At 35.7% G+C, this 14,823-nt stretch overlaps 1 protein-coding gene across 4 annotated transcripts; it reads left to right on the top strand.

Moving 5' to 3' along the window:
- The first annotated feature begins 2 nt into the window (after window positions 1-2).
- sap30bp (SAP30 binding protein) lies at window positions 3-14,771 on the top strand. Of its 4 annotated transcripts, none has more exons than XM_058785205.1 (11): window positions 3-161; window positions 675-793; window positions 2,526-2,570; window positions 4,730-4,772; window positions 8,997-9,085; window positions 11,942-12,033; window positions 12,130-12,190; window positions 12,283-12,334; window positions 12,428-12,486; window positions 12,620-12,647; window positions 14,266-14,771. In XM_058785205.1, the coding sequence occupies exons 1-11, from the start codon at window positions 68-70 to the stop codon at window positions 14,442-14,444; spliced, it is 861 nt and encodes a 286-aa protein (XP_058641188.1). In that variant the 5' UTR covers window positions 3-67; the 3' UTR covers window positions 14,445-14,771. The 4 variants fall into 4 exon arrangements, with proteins under 4 accessions (XP_058641188.1, XP_058641187.1, XP_058641186.1 ...); XM_058785204.1 differs by having other exon boundaries at window positions 14,263-14,771; XM_058785203.1 differs by having other exon boundaries at window positions 12,620-12,704.
- The last annotated feature ends 52 nt before the right edge of the window (window positions 14,772-14,823 follow it).

Here is a 14,823-nt window from a genome sequence, read left to right as displayed (position 1 = left end):
CTTTTCAAAACCGAGCATGCGCACACTGAATGTAGCCTAACGTCACTATTGTGCGCCAGCGCTGAACATGGCGAGTGGTAAAAAGAATGCTGTTCTGACTTCACTAGCGGCTTATGGAAATGATTCAGAGCCAGATTCAGATCCAGACACAGATGATCAAGGTATAAACTCTAATTAGTGTTAGGAAAAGCATGTAAATACTTGGAGTTTGAAACGCTGGCGGCTTTGTTGTCAGTGTAGGGCTAACGTAAAGTTAACGTACCCGTCGCTATAAATTACAGAGAATGGCAAAATGTTGTGAAATAGACAAAACATGACTTATTTTTAAAAATATATTACCGTTATGGGCTCAATTGGGTATTTTATTAATTTCTGGGTCGCTGTACGGATACTGTTATGATGAACAGTTGACCATTGAGTTTTGATTGGTTTGTTTCCTGCTTTATTTACTTAATGTTAAAGATTTAAAAAAAGTTTTTTTCTTCTTCTGCTTTATGTAATTATGCTTGTAACCTTCACTGACTCGACAGTTAGCCTCAACTGTTCTCACAAAAGATCTCGTATATTAGTGTGTTATGGATTTACAGTAGCAACAATATTTAGTAACTCTAGTATATACTGTTGTAACGGTGGCCTCAGTGGAATTAAAAAACCTTTTTGTGCTTGTCTGTCAGAATCTCATGGTGGATTGGTTTCGGCTGCTTACGGAGACGATGATGTGAGTCGTGTGGAGGAGCCAGATGAGAAGCCCTCGGAGAATGAGGACAGTGATGATGACAGCACTAGAAATTCGGTCAGTATTAACCACAACTTTCAGTTTAGGGGTTTTCTGGAAGTGTCAGACTGTTACATTGACATGAAATGTAATTCACAAAATTCACATTTTTAATGGACCTTTGATTGATTCGAGAAGATCAGAGCCAGTTGCGATAAAAGGAAGTAGCCCTACATTTCTGCAACCACAAACAATTGACCATATGCATGATTACTTCCTGGTTTTAGATAAGCCAGGTCAGTCATTTCCAGTCAACTGTACTGTGCCGTAAGAGGAGCACCCTTTGCTCGGTTTCTCTACATAATCCATTCACAATTTGAAGAAAAGTTTTGTTCGTCTAAGAGGACCAATCGTCCATGTATACAGTTTCAGGAATGACAAATGCAAGTGTAAAATTTACGCGAGTGAATCCATTAAATCATGCAGCAACGCCTGACAAGCCAATGTCAAAATAGAGCTGTGCATTAAGTGATTTAGACTAAATTCAGAGTAACAAAACTACAGCAGTAACAAGTCTGTGTTGGCTGAATATATTTAGCAGCTTACAGTTAAAGATACTACTTAAATGATGTAGTTATTAAATTAAATCTCTATTGAATGTATTATTTAATTCCTATGCCATTAATATTTTACTTATTTAACTATATAGATATTTAAATAGCCTAATTCACCATTGTTGTCTGGGCTTTTTTTTTTTTTTAAATGACAAGTGACTTTGTGACTTCCTGCACTTGCTATACTTTAGCTATATTTTACTTCAGTGCTGTAAAGTACTAAAATGTGTTATATTAATTTGATAATAAATTAAAAAGCAAAAACTAGGCAGTTGAAATGGAGGCTGAAGCCAATGATTGATCCTCTGCTGCCATCTCCTGGTTAAAATGGTAATTTCATGTCATTTTCATCTTAAAATATCTTTATTTTTCTTCCAAGAGACACATTTTTGGCACATTTAAATGTACACTTAGGTGTCTGAGTTCTCCTGGGATTACCATACTCGGAATAAAAAATTATATGTTTTTAAATAACATGAAAGTGTATGTTAATGCCACTATCGTTATTTACGGTGTTGCAATTATTTTGTTTCTCAGTTTCTGATAAGAATGAGGCAGGAGAGGTTTATGTGAGAGTCTCTACCTATATTTAGCACATATAAAATGAGCTTCACCGAACGTTTACGAGCTGGCTTATTTTAATGCTCTAAAGAACGCTCCGTGCATATGGTCAATTACAAGAAAAAAAGTCAAAATCACTTGATTTGAAATGTTTTTTTTTTTTAATTGTCCTTTTTTAATTATCAGTATCATTAGGAAAAAAAGAAATTTAAATAAAATAATTATAAAGTAGGCAAATTTCCATCTGTTTTTAATGCACATTTTTCTTCACAGCTAATAGAATTAGTGTCTTATAAAAGTTAAAAAATGTTCCATAATTTAGCAACACACTGATTTGTTAAATTAAAGATTATGATCTAGTAGTTCTGATATTTGGTACAAATATTCTTTTTTTAAATTAAAAGTTAAAAAGTTGCTTGGTTTCAAATTTACAATTGCCCATCTTTTTTTCACCTATAATTGATATGAAATCAACTATAATTAGATTAATCAGAAAAAGGCCACAGTCAGAACTGAATTCACAGTCATTCTCAGAGCACCATGGTTGAAACATTGTACGCTTGAAGGGGGAGCTCTTGAGTGTGGTTTTGGGATTAATGTGTCTTTGGTGAGCCTGTTCATTTTTGTTTTCATAGGAAGAGGAGGAGTCGGACTCAGGGCGGACCCAAGATGATGTGAAGGTATGTGACCCCACCTAAATTCCCCCTCTGACTGCTCTTGAGTTCAGGGTATCAAACCCAAGACACACCCATCCTCAGTTTATTGCAGTGTTATGATTGGTCTCAAACCAAGAGAACACAGCATCACTCCAACTGAGGAACAACATGTGTGTTTGAACTTGCAGAGAAGGGTCGTATGAGAGTAATACAGCATGTCCTTAATGTTTTCATGCATATTTATTGAACATTAGGGTTATGCACAGTTACTTTTGTTATACATTCATACAAAAAGTGTTGGGGACAGTTAAATGTATTAGATGTTTTTAAAAGTTATTTGATCAAAACTACAGTCAAAACAGTAATAATAAGACATTTTTTTTATAATTTAAAATGATTCAGCAGCCATTATGCCAGTGATTGATTTGGTGCTCAAGAAACATTGCTTATTCTGATCTGTACTGCTTAGTATTTTGTAAAAATCAAACATTTTGTTCCAGCATTCTTTGAGAAATAGGTCAAAAGAACAACATTTATTAAAAATTGAATTTTTTGTAACAATGAAAAAATCTTGACTGTCACTTTTTGTCAATTTAATACATCCTTGCTGAATAAAACAATTAATTTATGTAAAAAAAAAACTAATGTCTTACTGACCACAAACTCTTGAACAGTGTATATGGTATTCACATGGCACTATCATGATAAGTGTCCAGAAGCACATTTATGTTGTTATTTTATGAATAGATTTTCTGATTATAAGTACCATGAGCAAGAATCTAAATTCCAGTTCCATCTAAAAGGATTTCAGATGTGCAAAGCACTGCAGTGGCAAGTTATTTCATGCACTGACATTACTTTTTCATAATAGAAGCTTGCGATGTTGCATAAATTAAGAGCCACACCCCAAAGACAGAACACTCTTCGTCGTGCTTACTAAATAAGAGCACCAAAACATGTTTTGTAATGAAATAATTTGATTAAATTGATTGCTTAATAATGACTTTTCCAAATGTAAGAGTTATGGTGTTTTTTATTTTATGTGGGTTCAGTTAATTTTTGTCCTTTCGACTGTTATTCACCCCAAAACTACAATTCACATTTACTCACCCTCTTGTTGTTTAAAACCCATATGGTGTTTTGGTTTTCATTAGGACCTAAAAAGGGGATTTTTTTCAAGAATCTTTATGCACCTATTGCATAAAAACAACAGCATATTGGTTTGGATAAATGGCATGAAAGTAACTATTCCTTTAAATGCAGGCTTATTAAGTGTTTTATAACTTCATGATTCAGACTTTTTTTCTTTTTTTTTGTCTTTGCTGTTGTAAAAGTGCATGCAGGGACATGACAATGAAATGGCAAGAAGTAGGTCCATTAACCCGTGGTCCCATTTTTGGGCTAATCTAAATGAAAAAGACCTCTTTTAGGGCAGGCCCCCCACCTCAGTGGAGATAGATGGGTCCTTTTTTTTGTCTCGCATTGTTTTGCCAAACTGGGTTTTCAAGTGAATGGACTGTTGTTGGGATTTGAGCTTTTGGCTACAAGAGATTCATCTCTTAGTGAGTCATATCTCTCTTTCTCTGTGCTGTCCTAGACAGATTTTCTACTTGGGCGCTTTTACGAGTCCATTCTTCCATTTGCACATCCTGTTGCTGAGTGACTGTATGTGTGAGATTGTGTAAAGGAGGACAGTGAATAGAGGCCCAGTGTATTTTTCTGCCCAGTTTTAATTATTAGGGCTTTTGCGCGTTGGTGCTAATTTCATCACCATCACGTTTTTAAGCCTCCCAAGAGAGATATTTTGTGTTTTAAAAGTGTTAGGTTTAATCCTGTGCTGTTTAAACACATGTTTCTCATCTGAAAAGATAGTGTATTAAGATCTGCACAAAATTGCATAAGTGTAATTAAAAAAAAAAAAAATGTTTATCCATTGGCTCTGCTGTTGTTGGATTTGGAGTTGGCACAAGGGGGCACTAACACTTGTTAAATGAACGAGCATACATTGTTATTAGCCCATGCTGATAATGTCAAAATGGCCAAATATTAATCGGTTCTAACATATATTACTTGGTCTGTCATAATTCATCTTATGTACACATACATGCTGACTTGAAACGACATCGGAAGTAAAACGTGTTGTTGATTTTTAATTATGCATTTGTCCTTTTCTTCTTTTGTAGGACGTCACAGAAGTGGAGGTTAAAGACCCCAATGAGCTTGTTGGTAAGTATAAAATTTATAAATTATACAGTCGTCTTCAAATAAAATATATTTTCAAAATTTAGCTTGAATATGGTTATATGTTCTCCAGGCAACATTGTATAATCGCTTTGTCAGAATTAAGTGGCTGAGGTGTGTGTGTGTGTATTGACTGTGCCCAGGAAATGATTGATCCAGTTTGGATTGCTTCAATCATGTTTTATGGAAATCCTGTGTGACACAGCTAGTAGGTATATTTGATTATAGTGAGACCTCAGGATCATCACTTTTCTATTAAACCTAATAAGTATAATACTGGTTGATTCTGGTAACAATTAGTAACCATGTATTTTGCAGATTAATCAAGTCCTGACAATAAAATAAAAAAAATAGCAGCATTTCAAGGATGCAAAAATGCTTCAAAATGTCCCGTTTATAAATAAGCTCAACTTGCAGTTCTGTAACCTGCTGCTTTAAATGCTCAAGCACTTCAAAATCAGGTGGAATCTTGATATTGTTCCTCTGTTATTATCGTTATAATTGTGACATGGACTTCACTGTTCTCATAGCTTTAGAATAGTTATTAAAACTTTATAGTTATTATCCTGAGTGTGAATAGGCCTTTGTGATTAGCCTCCTCCTTGCCAATTCGTTTATTTATTTATTTTGTTTTAATTTTTTTTGTTACTCAAATTTTGTAAAAGTTATTGTGTTGTACTGAAAGCTGTCATGTGCAAGTATCTGTGCCACTAGCAGCTCTGAATGAAAATGCAAAAAAAACTTAATCTGCCATTTGGTCAAACAAACAAATAATCCTGCTTATGAATTACTTTGTCTCTGTAAATGAAGCTGAAACATAATTTTTTTTTTAATATACTATACTTCAACATTAATATGTATTTGGTAATATTACTTCACTTCAGAGAGTGAAAAAAAAAAAACTTTATAATGTGCAACATTATTAACAACGTAACACATGGAGGCTGCACTAGAAGTTTGTGATGTGTGACCCTTAACTTTCCCTTTGTGTTTATGTGTAAAATTTATATTTATAACACCACATATCTTTCTGATGTAGTCAGAGACTGAATATTCTTTTTTTACGGTTGTAGGGAGTTACAGTAAACAAGACACTTGGGCGAGTAACTGAACGTTCCACTTTGTCTTGTTTTTCTTCCCGTTAAAATATGCAAAATTCAGAATAGACCATAGACAGGAAGGTCTTGTCGGAGATTCAAAGATTTTCTTTGTGGTTGCAAGACAGAAGATCTTTAGATTCGTCTCTAATTTTCCCTCCTTCTCTTTTTTGGAGTCTTTCTGAGATGGGAGTTGGTATATGGGCTTTGTGTGTGATTGTGCCACTTGTTTGGGTGGACACTGAACTCTGAAGATGCCAGAGAAATGAGTCACTTACAGTCGATGCATGATTACTCTGATGGAGAGGAAATGACAAAAACCGACCCATGGAGAGAGATCTACTGTTCTAAGATCAGCTAAGATCACAGTGTAAATCAGGTCAGGGATAAGAAATCTGAGAGCAGCAGTGGGGTTTTTAGAGGTTTTATAGAAGACCCTCATCTTGCCAGCATTCCTGTGCACACTTGCTGCCTGCTGCTACCACATTTGCTCTAATCACACTGCAATTATTAGGATATGCTTGAATGCTTTATAAAACACAGCTTTCAGACCAACTACATGAAGCTGACACTCCCGTAAAATGACAGTTTTACACTGATGTTTTTTTATATTTGCTAAGAACATTTGAGATGTGTTTGTCTTTTGTTGTTCTGGCTTTGTTGCTAGGGTGTTCTGGGTGGTTTCTAGGTGGTCGCTTGCAGTCAAAATATCCCACATGTATAATGTTCTGGTCAAAATCCCACTCATTTTATCCATAGGGAATTTATTTTGAAAGATAACTTAATCTGTAAAAAAGACAGACCTACTGTGAGCTATGAGGTTATTAATCGATGGTGTATGCTTTTATTGATGTCATCAAGCTTTATTTCAACTTTTTTTAATTGATTGTTTAACAGTGGAATTCCTGGAGGAAAAACTACATTACCCATGATTCTGCCAAAAAAATCTCCACCAATCAGAAAATCAAAACAAGCAAATTAAGCCAAAAGAGCTCTTTAATGCCCATTCTAATGTGTGTATTTTGCAATAAACATATATTTTTTGTTTGTTTCTATATAAATAACATCTTTAAATCGGTAGTTTAAAATTTCTCTTTTTATTTTTATTTGTAATTCATGGGATTGAATTTCTTTGCCTCATTAAAGCCTAAATACACAATCTTATTATTGTCAAATTTCTAAATACTCTGAACTTTGTATTACAAGCACTTCTTGTTTATTTGCCTCTTTATTATAAATCGCTTGTATTCCTCATTTGTAAGTTGCTTTGTATAGAAGTCTCTGCTAAAATAACAAATGTAAATGTACTTTTTTTTGGCTTAAATTTATGCTGTTATTCACCTCGTAGCTGGTTAGTTTGGTTTATGGCTTTAACAAAGACTACTGGAAAATCCCTATGGAAAAAATGAATGGGGAAAATACTTTCCAAAACCAAGACCACTAAAAACGTGGATGGGGACTGTAACACGACACTGGTTCCTTATTCGATGTGACTATAACATCCATCAGGTGAAAAATAATTCTGATCACTTAAACACAATTTGAGGTGTCATTTATAGACGAGTTGTGTGTCAAAGTTTAATACTTCTAAAATCTCTAACCGTAAGTACAGTTCAGGTGTGCGTGATCTGTTTTGCCACAGGGTTGTTCTCAAAAGTGCGCTTTACGTAAGGCTGCTCTGGCTGAAAAATGCTTTTACCTTTCTGAAGTACCTCGGCAAGTTTCCATCGCTAGAGGGCCTGTTTTTGCATGTTTATGTCTGTGTGTGTGTGTGTCTGTGCATTGCTTAGGGAAGCGTGCCACTTCTAGAGGGCCCCACCCAGCCCTTCCCTGCTTCTGTGTGCATGCGTGTGTGTGTGTGTGTGTGTGTGTGTGTGTGTGTCTGTCATGCGTTTTAACAAATGGAGGCATGTTTTGGCCCACAGTCACTGCCTCAGACCTGCCCAGAACAGCAGCCAGGGGGTGTGAGAGAGGCAGATGGGGGAGGAAGGGTGTGTGGGATTGAGACGAGAGGAGGTGAGGTGAAAGAGAATTCGGCAGTGGCCTGTTCCAACCAGTATGGTTTGAATAGTGTTCACTGCTGCATGTGTACGCAACCACAAATTCCATTTCTTGGTAATTCGCTCCAGAGACGTCTGATGAAAACTGTTGTTAGACGCTTCTAGTTTGAGGGGGGGGGGGAAAAAGATTGCAAATGCTTACGAAATTAAAGAAGCAGTTCACTGTCATTAAAAAAAAATTGAAATATAGCTTGAGGTTAAAGTTGCATACAGAATCCAGAATGTTTGTGTTTGGAAACTTCATACCACTGATGGGAGTATCCCCCATTAATTGATTTCTTTCTTTTGTGTTTCATGTGCTTTTTTTGTCCTTTTCTTATTTTTAAGTGAAATGTGCTTATTTCTGCCTATATGTAAAAGTCTACATCAAAGAAAACTGATGTAACTGCACAACTTGGTTTATATAAATAAGCTTGCATTATATTTAATTTAAAAAAAAAATTGGTAAAAATATATTTTTTAAAAACTTATCAAAGAAACTGTATGTAACAAATAAGTTATTTTAAAAAATATATAGGTAATTTTATATATATATATATATATATATATATATATATATATATATATATATATATATCGAGGAAAAATGTAACAAATAAGCTTATTGTATTTTATTCTTATATATGAAGTTTATTTGCAAAACATAACTTTTTTTTTTTTAATGTGATCATGTTTTTATTGTTAGCTAGCTGTATTTTCTAGTTATTTTTTAACCTAATCAAAATAACCCAAATGCAGTTTGATTGAGATTAATTGGAATGCACAATGAAAAAACATGATTTTTGAAGTGATCTGTTTTTGCAAATGAACTCTTCATATATAAAACAAAAATTAAGCAATATAAATAAGCTTGCATTTTATTAACAACATGAGAAAAATACTCAGAAACTTATAGCAAGTTTGCACGGGCAAGCACTACTACGTTTTCTTGAGAAATTATACAAATCTAGTTTTATGAGCATACTGTATGACTTACTGTCATTACTCCACTGCAGCATTTTAAGTAAATTACATGTATTTGCTGTCTTTGAGTATTTTTTCCTTCTTCACAGCACAGTTTTCGGAGAAGGTTCGGAATATGTCTCCAGATGAGATCAGAATTCCTCCTGAACCTCCCGGGCGTTGTTCCAGTCATCTGCAGGTGAGATGGTTGCTGTATTCTGTTTGAGATGTTCTTGACTTGCTGCCATGGACTCCAATGAGAGAAGTCTTGAGGGCACTTGTTCACTGTGCTTGTTTTCTGATAGATGCTAGTCTCGGCTATCAGATATCTTGTCTGCTGACCATTCAGAGGCTTATGCATATTGCACAAACAAATGACAAGAGTGGGCCAAAATCAATTCTAATCTGATTGGTTGGCTGCTGTGCAATTTCCAGGAGTCACATTTGTACCCACAAAGCTGTGTTAAAGACTGCTGCAGTGAACACGTTTGTGAGGTCATTTTCAAACCTTTAAAGATAATGTTTTTTTTAAGCATTCGGTAATAAGTGTGCTTAAAATACATTTATATTTATGAAAAAATCAAAACCAATGGTTTTTGGACAGAATTTCTTTGTTGTTAGTTTGAACAAAAGGATGTACTACTATTGCATGATTATTTTAATAAGTGTTAATTGACTTTGATAATAGACTCAGGGCTTAAAGTAGTCCGGCCGGGGGCCGGATTTCCGGCTTGAGGGCAGGTCCGGCCTCCGGCGCAGACAAAATGTATTTATCAGGCTGCAAATTACAGTCGGAGGCACTTTCGGCGCAGACGCGCTTGGAAAAAACGAGCGCGTCGCTTCTATTATGAGCGCGCATACCGCGCGGCTACATTTGAAATAACGAACTTGAGCGCGCAAATGACGCGATATGTGAACAGGCACTAATCTGACTTGAATAACATACCGGTCCCCTTCAACCTATCACCTTGATTCAAGAGTCAGCGCGCACAGCTGTCACAGCCAATGGGAGCATGATATTAGGTTGTCTTAGCCAATTGCTAGAGAGGAGGGCGGGTTTTATGTTCTCTAACCTAATACAAATTTCTATTTAAATTGGCAAAGTTTTCTGTTTTGGTAAAAGCACCTAAGAATGTTTGCTTATTTCAGAGTGAGCAATGTTGAGTGCACTTTATGCTGTTTGCACATTACAAAGAAACCAATGGTAAATGCACTTTATGTCATTAACATGTTTCAAAGCTAGCAATTCAATAAATTTTGGCACAAACATTCATGTTATGTTATTTTCTTGACACAGTAAGCCTAGTACTGCAAAAGTTTAAATTATTTTGGCACAATAGTTGTTAATGCGTTGAAAATATGACTGTGCTGTTGCTCATAGAATTGGTTAATAGAAAAAACTGGCTTGGTAAAAGTCCTGGTTGAGCCACAGAAAGTTCAGGCTCAGGATTTTTTTTCACTTTAAGCCCTGTAGACTGCCATTTAAAATTTCACATTTGCCCATAAACATCACTTAAAAAAAAAAACAGTGGTTGATCAATTTCTCACAATTTAAAATAAGTTCACATTTGTTAGATGACAATATGATCTAACAATAAACTATTAATTAATTTAAGGTTATGTTAATTTCAACACATTAATACTTATTTAAAATAACAGGTTGTCCATTAACATTAATGCACTGTGAACTGACATGAACAATTGATTTTTAATAACAAAAATTAATAAATACTACAGAAAATGTTGCCCATTGTTATTTTTTGGTGATTTTGGTCATCATCAGTCTAAGCACTGTTACTATAATTTGCATAAATACTTTTGTGAATCAGATGCTAAAACAACACAGATTGTGCATGCAAATGAACAGTGCGATCAGTGTTGTTCATTCTTGGTGAATATCCTTATCTGAATTTTCAGTAGAATTTGATATTTTTATTTGTTTAAAAAACGGGCACAGTTTAATGCAAACATGTTTTTATCAACCGTATCAGTTTCCTGCTGTTTTTTCTTTTCTTTTTTTCCCATATGCCAGCTGAAAAACATTCTCTGAGCCACTTTGTTTTGGTTGGACTGCTGCTCCTTGTCAACAGTCATAAAAGGAGAGTTCTTATGGGTTCATTGTTTCAGTTCTTGGCAAGCTGTTTAAAGCACATGTTCAGATCCTGGCTGGCATGTTTTATCTCAGGGTGTGGCACTGGGGGGCTTGAGGGGGTGGAAGGTTGTAGGTGTCAGACTTTCAGGTGTTTTGCCCCACCCAGAGGTAAGGACTGGCAGTTCGCCCTAAATCATGCAACTTGCATGTTGTCAGTACATGTCCAGAGGTGCAAACTTTTGAGGTCAGTGATGTCAAAACCGTGTTGATGCCAAGGTCATATTTGAACGTATTGTTAGAATTATTTGGTTTGTTTAATTGCAGTAATATTTATTCATATCTTTTAGCAAATTCCTAATAATCCTACCACTTCCTGTTGCAGCTCTCTCTCTAGTGAGCTGTCAGGACAGGTGAACACAGGTGTGGTTTTCACGGTACAGCATAGTACTGATAGATGGGCTGTGTTCTTTTTCCACGTTATGATGAATATCCTGTCCCTGAGGCTATGCTTTAATCACTGCTCAGACATGATCCTCATTCCCTTATACATCTGAGTTGGTCCAGCTGCTAACTTTCTTGTAGCACATTTTGTACAAATTAACTAAGATCAGTGTCTTAACCGTCAACAAAGGACTTTGCAATTTATTTGACTTCTTGGAATGTGAAGGAAAACAGATTGAGGAGCTGAAAATGGCACATCTCCAAGTGCTTCTTGGAGTCTGGTTGTCAAAAATCACCCTCTAGTTCTAGAAACTCACACTCGCACAAAGACTTTATTCATTCTTGGTGTCTCACAACAGTTGGAGCAAAGAGGCAGTTTTTGTCTTGTTTTGTACTGCACATATTGCATTTAAAATGGACCCAAGTGGGCTTAAAATGGAGTTTGTTCATTTAGCAATATCATACATGTACTTAATATCAGTTGTGATTGGGAAAAATAATGATTCCCTTTTCTGTTTGTAGGAAAAGATCTTTAAACTTTACGAGCGGAAGCTTCACGGAGACTTTGATACAAACAGCCATATTCAAAAGAAGAAAGAGTTTCGCAATCCAAGGTCTGGAGATAAGTGTTTATGACCCACAATGCACCAGACATAACTTTTGATATAGTTTTATTTGTTTGCAACCTAACCTTGTGTTTGTGTTTATAGTATTTATGAGAAGCTTATCCAGTTCTGTGGTATTGACGAACTTGGAACCAATTATCCAAAAGTAGGTGGTAATGTTTACCTGTTAATACCACATAAATACATGTTATTCATGTCTGTTACAAAAATAATATTTTTGTGTTTACTTCTCCACAGGACATGTTTGATCCGCATGGCTGGTCGGAGGATTCGTATTATGAGGCTCTAGGTAAGTTCAGCTGTAAATTATGTTTGACGTTTAAACTCGTATGGATTGAATTGACTACATCTGTTAACTATTTGTGTGCTGTCCTCTCCACAGCCAAAGCTCAGAAAGTGGAGATGGACAAGCTGGAAAAAGCTAAAAAGGAAAAGACCAAGGTTAGAGCCCTGAGGAACTCCACTTATTAAAAAGAAATAAAAGTAATATTACAACATTTGTTTGTACTGTCTGTGCCACAACATCACTGATTGATGTTAATGTGTGTTCTTTTTTTTACCCATGTGTCTGTAGATTGAATTTGTGACGGGCACCAAAAAAGGTACCACTACTAATGCAGCAGCTTTGGCCACGAACACAACAACTGCCTCTTCCACAGGTACACTACATGTGTCTTTGACGCAAATAATGAGGACCTGAGGGTTTAATGCTGCTTTAAAATAAGAAAATTATAACATAAGGTAAATTGCTCTCTCATCATAATAGCCTGTGCTGATAATAATAATAAGAATATTGTTTTAATTATTAAAGATTAAGAATGATTATTATTATTATTATTATTATTATTATTATATATAATTATGTAAAATGTATTTTAATAATATATTTGATCTGTATATAAATTGTCAGTATGTAAATTTAGTCTCTTTTTTTGGTACCAGTTCCAAAAAACAACAGGGTAAGTAAAAATTATACTGATAACTTATCAAATCAACTAAATCTACAAAATTAAAAGCTAAATTAAACCAAAATGGGTTGTATTGCGTTTTCTTATTCATTTTTGTGGATTTTGGGTGACATAAAGTGGTATTTTATAAAGACCTTAAAGGGGCTATATGTAAGAATTTTCATGCGTTAATCAGTTTTTTTGCCAATCACTTTATTGCCAATGTGTGAACAACTAGTAATGAAACTACTTCAGCTTCCTAGGTTGCCAGTTAAATCTTGTAGACAAATTTTTATGTGAAACTCTTGGGATGTTTTTGCCAGGAAAATCAAAGGGATGTGATGTTTATGCACGCTAAGCTACTTGCACATGATACGAATGCTTATGTTCAGGTTAAAGGTAAATGCTAACTTTAGCCTGATAGCACTGAAAGCGAACGTCCCACCCTCTCTGCATATTGCCGTCCAAAGCCACGCCCCCTGAACGCTCACAGGTCAGACAATCAGACAGTATTACTACAATACATCATGTCATTCACCGGTGAGAAAGCTTTATAGTACAGTTATTAAAAGTACTACAATACCAGGAAGGGTTGTTGATGTTTGCCTGCCATTCTCGCTCCGTCAGCACAGCGTATGTGAACGCGCTGATGACACATCCTGGTCTGGGTGAACAAAGTGCACAGAGGTATGCAAATATGTTGACAGGCAGGTAGGAAGGTCAGTAAAAACGCTCGGAACAAGCGTTTTTATTGGACGAACATTTCTTGGTCCTATGCCTTCCACAGAATATAGAAATACATATAAATACTGTATTTAGACCACTTAACTTAATGATTGCTATCGGGATGTGAAGAGACTTTCAACCAGCATAACAAAAAATGTTTCTGAAGACAATCACCTATTGCACCTTTAATGCCGAAAGAGCTGTCTATAATGTCATTGTGTCATGCAAAGATAAGGGATTCATTCAAACTAGTATCACAGAGCCAGATTTATTTTGTTATCGAGAGGAAACCGTGTAGTACATATTTACGTATTCATCTCAACAGTGTGGACAGAGTCTGAATGTTTGTTAATGGTATATCACTGAAAAAGATGCTGGCTGCAGATCACTTAACAGCCACCGGTGTCACTAAAAACAAGGGTTTCTGAATTCTACACACAGCCCCTTTAAGTGTGAGATCACCCTTTTTTCCTTTATTACACATTTGTTGGGTTAGTGCTATTTACTGTTAGTGCAAATTGAATTAATTTTGAGTTTGACCTAGCAGATGCACAGAAGAGAAAGAGCAAGTGGGACTCAGCAGTACCAGTGACCCTGGCACAACCCGCCCTCCTCACCACCACTGCCACCCTCCCTGGAGTCGTCTCTGTGACCACAACAGCCAGTGGCACCAAGACCACAGTCATCTCTGCAGTGGGAACCATTCTCAAAAAAGCTAAGCAATGACACAAAAAAGACAGGGATTTCACTTTAGGTTGCCAGATTGATAGTTAATGGCCGTTGCACATGTAAACGTAACAAGTTCTGCTGTTTTTGCTTGAGCAACAGTTGGTTTTAACAGTCTGGCAACTGGAATAGATGGTGTTTTCTCATGTTCAGAAAGTGGAAAATTCTGGATATAGCTTTATAATGGTATAATTGTATCAGACATATCTGTGTTCGGTTTTGACTAGCTGTTTCAAATGCATTCATCTGATGGCTGATGGCTTGGTTATCCTTGCTCAGATGGTTGCCACTGAATTCATGATTCTTGTATGTAAAAAAAAAAAACAATCCTACAGCTGTCATGCATATAGACATGTTGCAGTAAAGTCATCTGAACTTT

This window comes from Onychostoma macrolepis, chromosome 08, assembly GCF_012432095.1.
Source record: "Onychostoma macrolepis isolate SWU-2019 chromosome 08, ASM1243209v1, whole genome shotgun sequence".
NCBI lineage: Eukaryota > Metazoa > Chordata > Actinopteri > Cypriniformes > Cyprinidae > Onychostoma > Onychostoma macrolepis.
The sequence above is the reverse complement of the archived record's forward strand: the minus strand, read 5'-3'. Positions and strand labels throughout refer to the sequence as shown.